The following is a 16,123-nucleotide window of genomic DNA, read 5'->3' on the forward strand; positions in this document are numbered from 1 at the left end:
GCCGCCATGACCGACCGCCGGAAGCGGCGCCGTGACCCCGGCGCGTGAGGCGGGCCCGGATCCGCGGGGCGCAGATCCCGCCGGGAATGCGGGAATGAGGCCCTGCCATGGCGGCTGCGGCACGGCTGGGCAGCCCTTCCCAGTGTTATAAATGAGAAACAAAGTCTCGATATTCAGCAAAATTTAGATTGCATTATTTTATATAGACAGAGCTGAGGAAAGCGTGAGGGGTCACAGCCCGCCCCACGCTTCCACCCAGCTTGGTTTGCAGCTCCCTTTTTATAGTCTGGTTTTCCTCGTAGTAATCGATAATTGTTATTGTTTTATTGTCATAATTCTGCAAGGTAAGCAGTGGTGGTCAAAGAAACTTCCAAACTTCTGTGGGACAGCTCTTGGGACAATTGGTCATGTAACCATCTGGAATTGGTAGATAAAAACAGAAGAAATGGGAAGTCTGATCTTTAGCAGATAGTTTGTGATTGATTACATAAAGGCAGGAAATCTGATTCTGCAGAATCCGTTGGGCTGTGTGAAAGCCTTGTTTTGCAAGCTGTCAGTAGATACAACTTATTTAGAAAACATAAGATTGAAAATAAAGTTATTTAATAATATATTTTCCTTTCTTTAGTGTCATGCTTCATTTCAGACCTAAGTATTCTGGTTTATACAAACCCCAGTACTTTTATGATTGACACGAATCTTTTATCAATTATCACACTCCCATGTGCAGTTTCTCCAGGATTCCCTTCCCACCAAGCCCCGTGCATGTAGTCTCCATCCATCTCCTGGAATTCCCTGTGGAATTCCCCTGTGCTGCCTGCACCCTTCACATCTGTGCCACCAAAAGCCAGGAACTGGGAATTAATCAAAGTCCAGCATATCTTAGGGATCCTCGGGAGTGGCCAGGACTAATTGCTTATCTCTAAATGGATACAGCGAGTCTGGTAAGGTTTGACGACAATCCCAGCACCTGGAATTGTGGGGAAGCAGGATGTGGGATTGCTGTTGATAGAAGGCTGGATGGATGATCCTTACATTCCCCCCCATCCCAGGATTCCAGGACTCCATGAGAGGGGTGCAGGAAGAGCAGGACCCCCTAAACAGAGTTTTGGGGAGAAGTTTCCTCCAGCTCATCCCTTATCCAGCACTGTCCCTTTCCTCTCGCTGTGTCCCGCTGCTCCAGCTCCCAATGACCTTTCCGGGGTCACCGCGGTGACATCGGGGCCAATGTCCAGGCGGGGCTTGGGGACAGCAGCGGTGACACCATGAGGCTGTGGCTGCTCTGCGCTGTCACCGTGGCCGTGGCCGGAGTGGCCGGAGCCGGAGCTGACCACAGCGACCCCGGGATGGCGGCACGCGGGAGAGAGGTGGGTATGGAGAGAGGTAAAACTGGGAATGCGGGGAATGTCGGCACCGCGCCCTGCCCGAGCGCCCGGAGCAAATCCCGGGGCGCAGCTTTTCCAGCCTCCCCCGTCCCTGCGGGGCTGCGCTCGGCATTCCCGGTGCCCGGGATTGGCGGGGGGGCACGGGGAGGACACGGCCAGACGGGGCTCAGCGGGATCCCCATCAGCTCCCGGCGCTGCCCGCATCGCCAGCCCCGCGCTCCGGGAGATCCCGACCCGATCCCGAGCCTTCCCTCCGCAGGGCCGGCGGCGGCCGCACAGACCGTGCTCCGGCTGCTTCTCCGTGCTGAGCGAGGTGAGCCGGGAATGCGGGGTGCGGGAATGCGGGAATGATGGATGTGGGAAATTCGAGAATTCGGGAATGCGGGAATACGGGAAATCGGGAATGCGGGAATACGGGAATTCTGGAATGCAGAATGCGGGAATGGGGGAATGCGGGAATTCGGGAATGCGGGATGAGAGAATTCGGGATTTCGGGATGTGGGGTGCGGGAATTCGGGAATGCGAGAATTGGAGAAAGCGGGATGCGGGAATACGGGAATATGGGAATACGGAAAATCGGGAATGCGGGGTGCGGGAATTCGGGAATGCGGGATGCGGGAATATGGGAAAACGGGAAATCGGGAATTCGGGAATGCGGGAATGGGGGAATGCAGGAATTCGGAAATGCGGGATGAGAGAATTCGGGAATTCGGGATGTGGGATGCGGGGTGCGGGAATTCGGGAATGCGGGATGGTCGCTTCCACACCCGCGTCTGTCCCGCAGGAGTCGCAGTCGATGCCCTGGAATTCCCGTGAGGAGGGTGCGGCTCAGCCGGGCAGGCGGGCACGGAGCGGGAAGGGGCTGGAGGTACCGGAATGTCCCGGAGCTGCCCGGGAATGGGGATGGGGATGGGAATGGGATGGGATGGGAATGGGGATGGGGATGGGGATGGGGATGGGATGGGGATGGGGATGGGGATGGGGATGGGGATGGGGATGGGGATGGGGATGGGATGGGAATGGGATGGCGTCTCCCTCTCCCGGAGCTCCGTTTGACGCCGCGCTCGCTCCCGCAGGGCAGAGCCAGGAGGGAGAGCCCGGAGCCGGCCCAGCCCGCGGGACACCCCGAGCACATCCCGCTGCTGTGACAGGTGACAACGGAGCCCCGGCAGGACTCCAGGCCCGGCGGGGACCCCTCGGCATCCCCGAGTCTTGCAGGAGTCACCGAGCGCCCAAAAGCGCTTCGGGAGCGATGCTGGAGCCTGGGAATGCTGCTGGACACTGGGAGCAGCCCCACGCCAGGAGAGAGCTCAGCCTCCCGCTCCCTTCTCTGAGCTGAGCCCCCCGCCCTTCCCACCCCCCAAAATGCCTCTGAGGCATCTGCCCCCGCTTTGCCAAGCCCCCAAATAAAGCCGGCACACTGGAGGGAGCAGATGTGTTTGGGGGGACACGCAGGGTGGGTGACCCCCACAGAGCCACCCCGCGCTGGATGGGAGTGTGGGGACACCGGGGACACCGGGGGTCTGAGCCCACCCATGGGTGTCTGTACAGGGGGATTGGGGAACTCCGGGGACCGTGAGGCTGGGGGACCCTCCAGAGGTGCTGATCCTGGCGGTCCCTCAGGAATGTCAGTTCAAGGTGTGGAAGATACCCCAGAATGCTGGAACACAGGGATAATGAGATCCCCCTGGAATGCGGATCCCAGGGGAGATGGGGCTGGAGGACTCCCCAACAATGGGGGTCCCTCAGGACTCCCAGTTCGGGGGAATGGCGGATCCCCAAGAACGCTGGATCACAGAGATGCAGCGGGTCCTCAGGAATGCTGGTCCCTGAGGAGCTGGGGCTGGTCCTGGGGTCCCACAGGGCCCCCAGTTCAGGGCCCGGCGAGTGTCCGGGGGTCTTGCCATGGTGACCCCGGGAATATGACCCCGCCCACTGCCTGACCACGCCCCGTTTCTGCACCGCCCCTTGCTTGGCCCCGCCCCCTCGCGCGGGCCCCGCCCCGGCTCTCGCTCCTCCCGCCCGCCAGGGGGCGCCGCTTCCCGCGCGGTGCCGCTCTGGCGGACGGCGCCCCCTGTGGGCCCGGTGGCGGCGCGGGCGCGCAGGGGGCCCGAGGCGGCGGTGCGGCCGCGGCCATGTCCCGCCGGGGGCCCGCGCAGGTCAGGGCCCGCCCGGCCCACGGGCCACGGGCCGGGATGCGCCACGGGACACGGGACGGGGCGGGCCGCAGCGGTGCTGGGGCAGGGGCGTGCCGGGATCCCGCGGGGGGAGTGGGACTGGGGGTCCGGGGGGTCTCTCAGGTCCTGGGCGTGGGGGGAGGGAGGTGGCATGGGGTGGTCTCTGAGGGGTGACAATTCGGGGGTGTCTCCGGGAGAGCTGGTTCGGGGGATTGAGGGGTTCCTCAGGGGAGGTGGGCTGGGGGAACCCCCAGGGGTGGTGGCTCTGGGAGTCAGGGGTCCTGGGAATGGGTGACAGCTCTGGAGGATGGGGGGATCGCCCAGAGATGCCAGTTCGTAGGGATGAAGGGATCTCCCAGGGGTGCTGCTCCTCGGAGAGGTGGAACTGGGGAACCCCAAAAAGGTGCTGGCCCTGGGGGTTCCCCTGGGGTGCCTATTCAGGGGGTCTCCCTTTGGTGCTTGGAAAAGTGGCACAGGGGCAGGCGGGGGGGGCAGCCAGATCCCTGCGGAATTGGGGTCTGGGGAAATCCCTCGGGGCTCCCGGGGGTGCTGAGCGGGTCCCCATTCCCTGAGCACCCCCTGAATGCCCCGCAGGTGTCGGGCAGCCTCCGGCAGAAGGCGGTGCCGGGCACGGCCCCGTCGGAGCTGCAGGAGCTGCAGAGCCGCACGGAGCGCGCCGAGCGGCGGCTGCTGGCCTGCGAGAACCTGGTCGGGGAGCTGGGCAGCGGCCTGGCCGCCCTGGGCACCGTCCTGCAGGGCTATGGGCAGCTGCAGCAGCGCCTGCTCAACCTGGAGAACCTCCTCAAGAACAGGAACTTCTGGATCCTGCGCCTGCCCCCCAGCTCCAGGGGGGAGATCCCCAAGGTAGCAGCGGCACTTCCCAGGGATCCTGTGGGACTGTGGAAGGATTGGGGGCTGAGCTCCTGTGTGCCCCCATAGTGGGCTGGACGTGTCCTGAGCCCCAGGGTTCCAGGGGAATTCCCTGTCATTGCAGGTGCCGCTCACCTTCGATGATATCTCGGTGTATTTCAATGAGCTGGAGTGGGAGAGGCTGGAGCGCTGGCAGAAGGATCTGTACAGGGCCGTGATGAGGGGCAACTACGAGACCTTGGTGTCCCTGGGTAAGGCTTGGGGGGCTGTAGCTTATGGAATCATGGAGTAGCCTGGGTTTGGAAGGCTGTGGAGCGGTGAGGCTGTGGCACAGGTTGCCCACATCCCTGGAAGTGTCCAAGCCCAGGTTGGATGCAACCTGGGATAGTGGAGGGTGTCTCTGACTTCCACTAGAGGGAAATGTTCCAGCCGAAGCTTTTCCCTCATTTGGGATTTTAGTTCATGTTCTTCTGGTTAAGATCCTCTCTGCCTCAGCTGCATATGTGTTTGGGAGTAGATCTTGCCTTGGAGACAAGGAGATGTTTGGAGTAGGGATGAGGTGTTTGTGTCTCTGCCAGGACTGGGATAGGGGACAAGGGTCACTGCTGGAATGTGCTTGGCTAAAGACATGGCCAAATCCTAATCAAACCCCCCATCCTCTGCCCCACGCCCAGACTACGCCGTGTCCAAGCCCGACATCCTGTCCTGGATAGAGAGGGATGAAGAGCTCAGTGACAAAGAGGGTCAGGAGCCCCCATGGACACAGTCTGGGGATGGTCAGGAGCCCCCCTGGGCAGCAGAAGAGATGGACAAGGCAGATGAGGCTCCAGGAGATGAAATCCCCATGGAAGCTGGCCCAGGTGGGTGCCAGGAGGAGGTGGCTGTTCCTGGAGATCTCGCCTTTGTTAGGAAGGAAGTGCTCACTCCATGGATTAAAGCACCCAGGAACACCGTGAATCTTCATTCCAAGAGGAATGGTTGTGCTTGGTCGGATGAATCCCACAGAGAAAAGCAGTCAAAGCCTTCAGGAGGGTCTGGAGCAGTGGGAAAGGCCTCCTGTAAGACTGGGGCTTCCAGAGACATTCCTGCCTGCTGTGGAGGGACAGGAAACGTGCTGGAAAGTGAGGAACTGGGAACTGAGGTGGGAGGAGGAGGAGGCTGGAGCTGCTCTGCTTGTCCTGGGGGAGCAGAGGAGTCTGGGGAGCCTTGGGGCTTGGCTTTAGAGTGGGAGAGCTGGGCGGGAAGGCGGGAGGTGCTGGAAAGGGGCAGACAGACCCAGACAGAGCTGGGAGCAGCGGAGATGTGAGAGGAGCCATGGTTGAGGGCTCTTCCCTGCAGGATTCAGGAGCTGGGAAGGGTAAAGACACCCCTGGAGAAGCTGGGCAGGTGCTGTCTCATGGGAAAACTCACCTGGAGCCCAGGTGGGAGTTTGGGGGTTGGATTGGAGGAGAGGAAAAGGGACACAGAGGGACGTTTCCTTTGGGGTTCATGGCCTATTACTCAGAGCATCTCTCCTGTGTGGATCCTGCCACGGTGCCAAGGAGGCGGCTCTGCCATTGGGATTGGAGCTGTTTGTGTCTCTGCTGGGGCTGGGAGAGGGCACAAGGGTCATTTTGGGAATCTGGCAGGATAAAGGTGCAGCCAAATCCTAACAAAACTCCTGTTCTCTGCCCTGGGAGCAGATGGTGCCAAGTCCAAGCCCAACGGCCGGACCTGCATCAAGAGGGATAAAGAGCCCAGCAACAAAAAGGGTCTGGAACCCTCATGGACACAGAACGGGAACAGCCAGAAAGCCCCACAGATACAGACTGGGAATAGTCAGGAACCCACAGAGACACAGATTGGGAACAGCCCAAAATCCCCACGGACACGGAGTGGGAACAGCCAGAAAACTTCACAGACACAGACTGGGGACAGCCAGAACCCCCCACAGACACAGATTAGGGACAGCCCAAAATCCTCATGGACACGGAGTGGGAACAGCCAGAAAACCCCACAGACACAGACTGGGGACAGCCAGAACACCCCACAGACGCAGATTAGGGACAGCCCAAAGTCTTCATGGACACGGAGTGGGAACAGTCAAAAAACCCTACAGACACAGACTGAGGACAGCCAGAATACCTCATGGACACGGAGTGGGAACAGCCAGAAAACCCTACAGACACAGACTGAGGACAGCCAGAATACCCCATGGACATGGAGTGGGAACAGCCAGAACTCCCCGCAGACACAGACTGGGGACAGCCCAAAGTCCTCATGGACACGGAGTGGGAACAGCCAGAAAACCCTACAGACACAGACTGAGGACAGCCAGGATACCCCCTGGACACGGAGTGGCAACAGCCCAAAGTCCCCAAGGACACAGACTGGGAACAGCCCAAAGTCCCCAAGGACACAGAGTGGGAACAGTCCGAAGTCCCCACGGACACAGAGTGGGAGCAGCCCAAAACTGCGGACACAGATTGGGAACAGCCTGAAGTCTCCACAGGCACACACTGAGGACAGCCAGACACTGCCTCAGACACAGATTGGGGACAGTCAGAATCCCCTCCAGACAGGTGTCCCCAACAATCAGAAGCCCCTACGGAAACCAGAAGAGATAAAGCAGCAGGAAGAGGCTCTGGGAGAGGATCCCATGCCCACGGAAGCTGGCCCAGGTGAGTTCCAGGGAGGATGTACTTCCCCTTCCCCAGCTCTCCGGGGCTCTGGCAGTGTCCAGGGCAGAGGGCATGGCCCTGGTGCTTGGAGAGGCATTGCCAGGGAGCCTTGGGATGTTGTTACGTGGAAGAGGGTCTTGACACAGGAATGTGGAGATGGTGAGGTGAGGCTGCTCCATGAGGTGATGGAGCACCTTGGTGTCCTTCCACCCAGCCTTCCCTCTGCTTTTGGTCCATGTGTGGCTTCACTTCTGACACCTCCCAGCCTTTCCATAGAATTGCTGGGGTTGGAAAAGCCGTCTGACACCATTGGATCCGACTGTCCCCCAGCACTGGCAAGGCCCCATGTCCCCAGGTGCCACATCCACACAGCTTCTAAACCCCTGCTGGAATGGGGAGTCCACCACTGCCTTTTGCAGGGCTGGACAGCCCTTTCCAGAAGGAATTTTCCTGATTGCTGATCCATATCCTGGCTCTTGACCACAGTTTTCTCCAGCTCTTCCACACACTCCAAGCAATCCCTGGTTCATGATGCTGGAGCGGGGACCTGGGAAGTCTCCATTGTTCTTTCAAATCCCTGTTCCCTGCAAACAGAATTCCCCATCCTGATGGTGAACGTGATGACCCTGGGGGACCATCAGCCAGGGATGGTGGCAGAGGAGGACCCAGAGATGGAGGATGACCCTGCAGAGTCTGACACTGGTGAGTCACCCTGTGCTGGGGACATGGGGCCTGGCAGGCAGGTGGGAAGCAGCTTCCAGAGCTGATGGGCTTGAAATACAGAGGAAAAATGAAGTTTCAGAGGTTCCTTTTATTTTTTCCTGCAACATCTTGTGGGTTTGGAAGTGGGTCCGTTGTGCCACTGGTCCCGATGGCACCCACGGAGGGCTCAGCCTGGGAGCCCTGCAGGGATGGGCACTCCATCCCTGCCCTGGGCTGTCGTGCCAGGGCTGGACAGCCTTTTAGGGGAAGGAATTTTCCCAATATGCAACCTGAACCTCCCCTGGCACAGCTTGAGGCCATTTCCCCTTGTCCTGTCCCTGTTCCCTGGGAGCAGAGCCCGATTCCCCCGGCTGTCCCCTCCTGTCTGGGAGCTGTGCAGAGCCAGAAGTCCCCCCTGAGCCTCCTTTTCTCCAGGCTGAGCCCCTGTCCCAGCTCCCTCAGCCTCTCCTGGGGCTCCAGCCCCTTCTCCAGCTCTGTTCCCTTCCCTGGGCACGCTCCAGCCCCTCAATGTCTTTCTTGTCATGAGAAGCCCAGAGCTGCCCCTGGGACTGGAGGTGCCTCAGGAGTGCCAGCACAGGGAGGGGCCCTGGTGCTGTGTCACACCAGTGCTGGCACCAACACGGTGCCTCTGTTCCAGAGGAAGCCTCACCCATGGAAGATGAAACACTGTGCGAAGGGGCTTCTCCCGAGGACATCAAGGTGAAGGAAGAGGAGCCTGAGCTGCTGGCAGAGGAATCCACACCCTCTCCCAGCTCAGAGATCCAGAAATGTCCCAAAAACGAGCTGGTGAAAGCCAAGAGCAAGAAGAAGCCGAGCCGGTGCGAGACCAGCAGCCTCCTGATGGGGAACTGCCGGCGCGGGTACGTGCGGGAATGGTGCCACCCCTGCACCGAGTGCGGCAAGCGCTTCCGCCTCAAGATCAACCTCATCATCCACCAGCGCAGCCACGCCAAGGAGGGGCCCTACGAGTGCCCCGTCTGCGAGATCGGCTTCAGCACCAAGCGGCACCTGGAGCTGCACCGCAGCATCCACGTCAAGGACAGAGCCTTCGGAGCCAAGGTCTGGGGCAACGTGCACCCCGAGCTGCGCATCCGCCCGCGCAGGGAGCCGTGCGGCGGCACCCAAGGGCTGGCCAGTGCTGGCCACGCTGGGGGAGCCTGCCTGGGCCAGCCCAAGGAGGAGCCAGACAGAGAGGGCTTGTCCAGCTCCGGGTTTGTGCGGCCGCCCAATTCCAGGCTGAAGTGCCCCTACTGCAAGAAGTTCCTGTCCTGCTCCGTGTCGCTGCGGCGGCACCTCCAGACCCACGCGCGGGAGCGGCCCTACTGCTGCAGCTCCTGCAACAAGTGCTTCACCCGCAGCAATCACCTGCTGCGCCACAAGAAGATCCACGAGCGAGCTCTGGCTGCGCTGCAGTGCCAGGCCAGAGCCCAGCCCCCTGCTGCTGTCCCGGCATCCCTGCAGCACAGGGCTCCTGAGGCTGACAGGAGCCTTTCCCAAGGGAACAGCAGCCCTCAGGCTGCCAAACCGAGCCTGCCCAACGTGCTGCTGCTGGGAGCCACACCACTGGGCGAAGGCTCCTCGCTCCCTGACTGCATCAGGAAAGCTGTGCAGCCTGTGGTCCAGCTGGGATCGAGGGCAGTGGCTTCAGAGATGACCCTGGGACAGCTCTGAGCTGTGCATGTCCCTGGAGAGAAGCTGCGAGTTTGTTGGGTTTGCACCTGGTGGGACACCGGGACTGGGAATCTGCTGCGTTTTAGGAGCTTCCTGGATGGTAGAAAGAATGGGAAGCTTGGAGACCACAACAGAGAACAAACTGCAGAAGCCTCCAGTGATCCATAATGCTTCACCATTCCACTGACTTGTTCCTGTTGGCTGATGTTTGGCTTTTCCTAAGCTGACATTCCTGGGAGATGACCAGGTGAGTCCTGGTCAAACAGGAGCAGAGCTTTCGCATTCCTTGATGTTGGAGCATTCGGGAACACAAGAGTGCAGGGAGAAGGGAAAGGAGCTGGCAGCATTCCCAAGCAGCCCTTTGCTCCATGAACCAAGCTTCCTGAGACACCAGATGAAAAGTAACATCTCTGAGGCCCCACCACGTCATGGCCACCCTTGCCACCCCCACCCTGGGGAGATCAGCCAACACCCCCTCCAGCAGTCTGGGAACACTGAAGCTTTGCACTGGAAAACCAAACCCCAATATTCTATGCTGGCATATTCCAGAGAGGCTACAGGCACCCTTGGGGCCATCCGGCATGGGTGCAGAGTGATTTTAGGAATACTTGACAGCCAGCTCCACGCTGCAGCAGCACCCCTGATCCTCATGGATCAGCCTGCACAGAGCAGCCCCTCAGCTCTGGAGGAAACTCCCAAGCTCCCAACTGCAGCTCATCTCCTTTTGCCCAAAACCCCACCATAATGAATCCTATGGGAAGACAGTTCTGCAGCTACCTCAGTCGGGGAGAGGGGGACCTGCCCGGAGGCAGCCAGTGTCCCCAGAGCCACCAGAGCAGTGTCCTGGCCAGAGCCCCACGTGCTGGGTGTGCACAGGGAGCTCGTCCCACCTGGAGCCATCGCCACACCGACCCAATGGAGCAGCTGCTGGGACTCTTGCATTTAGTTCTGCAAGTTTTTTTTGTTTTCTTTGAGTTGTTTGATGTAATTATTTGATATCCTGAGGTCTTTGTCCCACTCTGAGCAGTGAACACTGGTAGGCTTTTCCCATCTTTCATTGTGAGTCACTCCTGAGGTGTGATGGTGCTGCTATGGGAAGCTTTGGGAGCTGAGGGAACACCTGTGCTACATCCAGGTGTGATCCTCAGCCACCTCCTGCTCCATGGGACGGACAGCAGTGTCCAGGCTGCTCCCTGGGAACACACATGATATCCCACTGCTCCTCTGGCTGGTGTCTCACAATTCCTGCCCCTGGGATTGCAGTGTGGAGCACTCCCAGACATCAGCAGGAGCTGGGAGGGGGTGCCAGTGGCAGACAGGGGGGCGGTTGATGCCTTGTGGACATCCCTGCCCAGATCCAAGAGATCCAAGTGCTCCCCACGTGATCCCAGGGGCCTGGCTGAGCTGCTGTTGCCAGTGGGTGAATCCCCCCAGGCCAGCAGAAGGGCAGCAGCCCCAGCCTGGCATCTGCTGTGACTGGGAGCAGCAATTTCTATGACATTCCCAATCCCTTTCTCAGGCTGTGGAATCAATAAAGTATTTGTCTCTATGTCTGGCTGCTTTGGGAGCTGCGCTGGTGCCTGTGGGCACAGAACGGGGACCAGCCAGGACAGTTCTCAGCAGCAGGAGGGTTTGGGAATCACTGCCAGCAACTCCAGAGCCCCCAGGCCACTGGGAGAGTTGTGGAATCCCAGTCAGGAAGGACAAGTGGCTGAGGGGAGCAGGGAAGGGCAGAGGATGGAGTGGCCCATGGGTCCCTCAGCACTGCCAGGGAGTCCCATGGTGCCCTGATCTTATGGAGAATCCTGTGGGGGATTCCTGGGGGACTGCTGCACATTCCCATCACATGTTCTCAGCAGGTAGCTCTGCATTCCTCTCCTGACTGCCCCGTCCCTGTTGAGTCAGGGATGTCAACCCCCAGTCTGCCCAGGAGCACAACAGGAGACCACGTCAGCTCAGTCTTTTATCTGATTCTCTTCCCAGCTGGTCCTGCCACCCAGCCCCCACAGCCTTCTCAGGGCTATCAGCTGCCCCCAGGCCACTGACCCCTCCCTGCACAGTGGTAGTGTTCAAACAACCCAAGTTCCAGCCTGGGATCTGGCACAGTCACTCCTCAGCTGAATCCACAGGGCAGTGGCACCACCCAGCTCGGCCCCAGCCACTGACCCTCCCCTCCTCTGCTGCCTCGTGGCCAGTCCCAACTCCCAACCCACCCTGGGCCCTTCCCTGCTGGAACAGCACAGCAGGCTCCCCCCTCCTCCTCCTGAGACCCAGGTGGTGCCACAAATCCCACAGCATCATGGACAAACTCCTGGTGTTCCACAAGTCCCAGCTGCCCGGTGTGTGCCACGCTGAAGAACCACTGTCCCTTCTTTCTCCAGCCCTCTGGCTACCGATTATCCTGGCTCAGAGCCTCGCAGGGCTCCAGCTCTGCCTCATGTCCTGGCAAGCTGCTGGCCGGAGAGGCGGCCACGGCGTGCACCTTCTGGTGGTGGTTCAGCGACTGCCGGTGCCGGAAGCTCTTGGTGCAGCCGTGGCACTGGAAGGGGCGCTGCTGGGTGTGCCGGCGCTGGTGCTCCTCCAGCGACGTTTTCTGGGGGAAGCTCTCGGCACACTCGATGCAGCGGTAGAGCCGCTCGCCGGTGGCGCCAGCCCGCGCCGGCCGGCCCGGCCACGCGCTGCGGAGCTGCGGCCCGTGGATGCGCTGGTGCTTCTGCAGGTGGTGCTTCTGCACGAAGCCCTTGCCGCAGGCGGGGCAGCGGTACGGCCGCTCGCCGGTGTGGATGCGGTAGTGCTTGTTGAGGTTGGACTTCTCGTTGAAGCTCTTCCCGCAGGCTGGGCACTGGAAGGGCCGCTCGCCCGTGTGCAGGCGCTGGTGCCGCAGCAGCGCCGCGTGGTGCGCCAGGCTTTTCCCGCAGGACGTGCAGATGAAGGAGCCGTTGCTCTTCCTCGCCCGGCTCTGCTGCCGTGCCAGGAGGTTCCGTGTCAGCCGGACGCTCTTCCAGCCCGGCGGCAGCGCCCCGGGATCGTCTTGGGGACTCTGCTGCTCCCAGCCGGGCTGCGGCGAGGCCACCTCGGCCGCGGGGTCTTCTCCCAGCGGCATTCCCTGGGCGAGGGCGAACGGCTGCTCCGTGCCCGCTGTGCCCAGCGCGTGCTCCGTGGGGAAGGGCAGGCCTGGGGCAGGGTGAGCCTCCACCGGCACCACCACCGGCTTGAATTCCCCCAGGCAGAATTCCCCCAAGCCCGTGCTGGCCGCCTTCGGCCCTGCCACGCCGTGGCTCTCCCAGGAAAGCGGCTGCTCCTGGCTGAGGGGAAGCTCCTCGTCCAGCCTGACCGCGGGCACCATGGGCAGTGCCAGCAGCTCAGCTCCCTCCTCCTGCGGCTGCTGCTCTTCTGTCTTGATCACAACCATCTCACCTGTGGAGAGACCGCAGTTCATCCTGGGAAGGGAAGTCCCCCCATGCCTGCAGCTCAGAGTGGGAGAGGAAGCAGAGCTTAGAGGAACAGGCAAAGAACCAAAGGGAGCAGGAAAGGATTCCCAGGAGGAGATGAAGTAAAGGGGGATTGTATGGACAGCTTGTTGGACTTCAGGGACATCATGGAACCAGGGAATTAGTGAGGTTTGCAAAGCCCTCCAAGATCACCGAGTCCAGTCATCAACCAAGCTCTGCCAAGGCCACCATTGACCTGTGTCCCCAGCTGCCACATCCACACAGCTTTAAAATGCTTCCAGGAATGGAGACTTCACCCACCACTGCCCTGGGCATGCTGGACTCAATGGACACTATGGACTGACATTACAATCCTCACAAAAAAAGCCAAACCAGAGGGCATGTGAAGGCAAAGCTGAGGTGCAGAGTCCTCCATGCTGGAAAGAGCCCCATCAGGAATGGCAGAGTTTAAGTGGGTGAATCCTGGGAAAAGGATAAAAGCAAAGCCTCCCCAAAGCAGGAGGGATCATCCACCCACAAGTACCCAGCCCCAGAGCCATCCTCACTGAGCCTTGCCCCAGGTTTTCCCATTTTCCATCCTTAAGAGCTCTGCCCAGTCTGGGTTGGTTGTCAGTGCCCACCCTCAGCCTCCCTCACTGTCACTCACTGTCACCAAGCTGTCCTGGCACCGCTCCCTTCTCTGGCAGCCCGGGGCTCCCTGGATCCTCCCTGTCCTCGGATGGTGACAGCAGTGCAGGTTTGGAACCAGCATCTTCCGACCCTGGGAAGGAGGGAGCAATGGGATGAACTGCTGGCAGTGGGGACCAGCCAAAGCAAGGTCCTGGAATTCCAGGACATCTGATCACACAGGCAGCTGAACCAGACATGTGGTTTTGCCTTATCCCAGGAAGTGCCAGGTGGACATTCATGCTCTAAAATTTCAGCCCAATATTAATGAGCACTAAAATGCAGGACTCTCTGCAGCAAATCCCTGCAGGGTGATCCATGTACAGCCCATATCCCAGGAAAAAACAGTGCAGGAACAGTGCTGGTGGGCTGCAGGACATGTCACCTGGAATCCCCCCATGTTCCGTGTGGGGAGGGTTTGGAAGCTGCATCAGCCCAGGGATGATGATGCTTCTGACATGATCTGAGTGACCCTCACTCACCGAGAGGGACCATGGCCTCGTAATTCCCCTTCCTGGCGGTCCCACGGAGCTCCCGGCTGTCCAGGCTCCCCAGCTCCTGCTCTGGCAGAGCACCCGCCTCCCCCTCACCCGCCGCTGGCACCTGGAAGTACAGGAGGCTCCACCTGGGGGTCCCCACTGAGCCCTTCCCGAGCCCCTGGGGGTCCAGAGCTCCTCTGGACACGGCAGACATTCCCAGACATCGCAGCAAGGCTCAGCTGTTCCTCCCCAGACCAGTAGCAGATTCCCAGGATCTATCCCGGCAGCCAGCTGAGCAGTGACCCCTCAGGGTGGGAGTGGGACAGGTGGCACCATCCCACCTCACCCCAGCAGGGCCCAACACGGCTGAAACACTTGGGGAAGATGTTCTGCTCTCCCTCTTTCTTGGGGACAGGCACAAGCACCAGAGGAGCCGTGTCCACCTGGCTCCGTGCAGCTCCTGAGAGCCAACAGCACATCCCACACGGTCACCTGGGGCACCTTCCCATTGCTTTGGGCACATCTCTGTCGCATGCAGCCTGTCCCTGACACCCTGGGCACATCCCCGTGAGCTGGGACACATCTCTGTCCATCTTTGGCACATTCCTGTTAGCCAGGTCCCCGTTTGTCACCGCTGGCATGTCCCTGATAACTGGGGCTTGTCCCTATTACCTACACCCCATCCCTGTCACTGAGGGCGCATCCCTGTTCCCTGGGACTCATCCTCATTACCATGAGCCCATCTCTGTCACCATGGGCTCACCCTCATCCCCGCTACCCAGAGCTGGCATGTCCCCGTCCCCATTCCTCAGAGCTTGTCCCTCTCACCGTGGGCTCAGCCTGATGCCCACTCCCTGGCACCCGTCCCTCTCCTCATTCCCTGGGGCTGGTTCCCGTCCCCCGGGGCCCATCCTGTCACCGTGCGGGCCCGTCCCGGTTCCCTGGGCCCGGTCGCGGTTACCTGGGTCCTCTCCCGGCCAGTGCCGGTGCCAGTGCCGGTGCCGGTGCCGGCGCGGTTGCCCCCGCAGCGGCAGCGGCGGAGCTGGCGCTGGATGCGGCGGAGGCGGCGGGAGTTGTCCCTGAGGAGCGCGGCCAGCCGGGCCCCGCCGGCCCGCACCGTGCGCTCCAGCCCCGCCACGCGCCGCTCCAGCCGCTCCAGCCGCCGCTCCGCCGCCTCCACGCTCCGCTCCAGCCGCCGCTCCGCCGCCGCCACCGCCCGCAGCGACAGCCCCGCCGGGGCCGCCCCGCCGGGGCCCGCGCCGGGATCGGGGCCCGCGCCCTGCCAGGCCTCGGGCGCCCACTCGGGGTCCTGCTGCGGGGGGGAGAGGGCGGTGAGGGGCGGCCGGGCCCGGGGTCCCGCCGGGGGTTCGGCGGTGCCGGTGCCGCGGGGTCCCGCCGGTACCTGAGCGCGGCCCCACCGGGCCATGGCCGCCCCTCACAGCGCCCGCCGCAGCGCCCCCTGGCGGCCCGCGCCGCCCGCGCCGCCCCGCCCGCGGCGCCGCTGCGAGACCCGGCCCGGGCCGGCCCCGCAGTGTTCACAGCCCCGTCCCATCCCATCCCATCCCATCCCATCCCATCCCATCCCATCCCATCCCATCCCATCCCATCCCATCCCATCCCATCCCATCCCATCCCATCCCATCCCATCCCATCTACAGCCCCATCCCATCCCAACCCATCCCATCTACAGCCTCATCCCATCCCATCCCATCCCATCCCATCCCATCCCATCCCATCCCATCCCATCCCATCCCATCCCATCCCATCCCATCCCATCCCATCCCATCCCATCCCATCCCATTCCCATCCATCCATCCATCCATCCATCCATCCAAACTCCCTCTCACCCCCATCCCAACTCACCTCACCTCTATTCCATCCTCATCCCATCCCCATCCATCCCCACTCCTACATGAGAATCACAGCTCCAGCCCTCAAATCCCCAGTGTCCAGCAACCTCCAATGCCATTCCCAGACCCCCCAACCACATCCCACCACATTCCCATCTCAGACTGGGACTGCAGCCCCCCAGCAGCAGGT

General features: G+C 61.2%; 2 protein-coding genes across 3 annotated transcripts; one reads left to right on the forward strand and one right to left on the reverse strand.

Moving 5' to 3' along the window:
* Positions 1-3,478: 3,478 nt before the first annotated feature.
* LOC130250361 (zinc finger protein 777-like) lies at positions 3,479-11,035 on the forward strand. 2 transcript variants are annotated; one of them, XM_056485952.1, is made up of 7 exons: positions 3,479-3,544; positions 4,157-4,426; positions 4,557-4,683; positions 5,107-5,553; positions 6,115-7,092; positions 7,687-7,794; positions 8,453-11,035. In XM_056485952.1, exons 1-7 carry the CDS (start codon positions 3,521-3,523, stop codon positions 9,484-9,486), a joined length of 2,988 nt encoding a protein of 995 aa, XP_056341927.1. In that variant the 5' UTR covers positions 3,479-3,520; the 3' UTR covers positions 9,487-11,035. The 2 variants fall into 2 exon arrangements, with proteins under 2 accessions (XP_056341927.1, XP_056341928.1); XM_056485953.1 differs by having other exon boundaries at positions 5,107-5,292.
* Positions 11,036-11,436: 401 nt separating this feature from the next.
* On the reverse strand, positions 11,437-15,563 carry LOC130250369 (zinc finger protein 768-like). Its single transcript, XM_056485972.1, has 5 exons — positions 15,486-15,563; positions 15,045-15,395; positions 14,087-14,207; positions 13,585-13,698; positions 11,437-12,903 (listed from the first exon to the last, which is right to left on the reverse strand). Exons 1-5 carry the CDS (start codon positions 15,507-15,509, stop codon positions 11,876-11,878), a joined length of 1,638 nt encoding a protein of 545 aa, XP_056341947.1. The 5' UTR covers positions 15,510-15,563; the 3' UTR covers positions 11,437-11,875.
* Positions 15,564-16,123: the final 560 nt, after the last annotated feature.

This window comes from Oenanthe melanoleuca, chromosome 2 (assembly GCF_029582105.1).
Source record: "Oenanthe melanoleuca isolate GR-GAL-2019-014 chromosome 2, OMel1.0, whole genome shotgun sequence".
Lineage (NCBI taxonomy): Eukaryota > Metazoa > Chordata > Aves > Passeriformes > Muscicapidae > Oenanthe > Oenanthe melanoleuca.

Bases quoted from the DNA above. Each gene is read 5' to 3' on its own strand.
- LOC130250361 (XM_056485952.1), top strand. From the start codon at position 3,521: ATGTCCCGCCGGGGGCCCGCGCAG. The intron at 3,545-4,156 runs GTCAGGGCCCGC...AATGCCCCGCAG, and splicing joins CCCGCCGGGGGCCCGCGCAG to GTGTCGGGCAGCCTCCGGCA. The intron at 5,554-6,114 runs GTGAGGAACTGG...CCCTGGGAGCAG, and splicing joins GACAGGAAACGTGCTGGAAA to ATGGTGCCAAGTCCAAGCCC.
- LOC130250369 (XM_056485972.1), bottom strand. From the start codon at position 15,509: ATGGCCCGGTGGGGCCGCGCTCAG. The intron at 15,396-15,485 runs GTACCGGCGGGA...TCCCCCCCGCAG, and splicing joins CCCGGTGGGGCCGCGCTCAG to CAGGACCCCGAGTGGGCGCC. The intron at 12,904-13,584 runs GTGAGTGACAGT...GTCTCTCCACAG, and splicing joins GCCAGGACAGCTTGGTGACA to GTGAGATGGTTGTGATCAAG.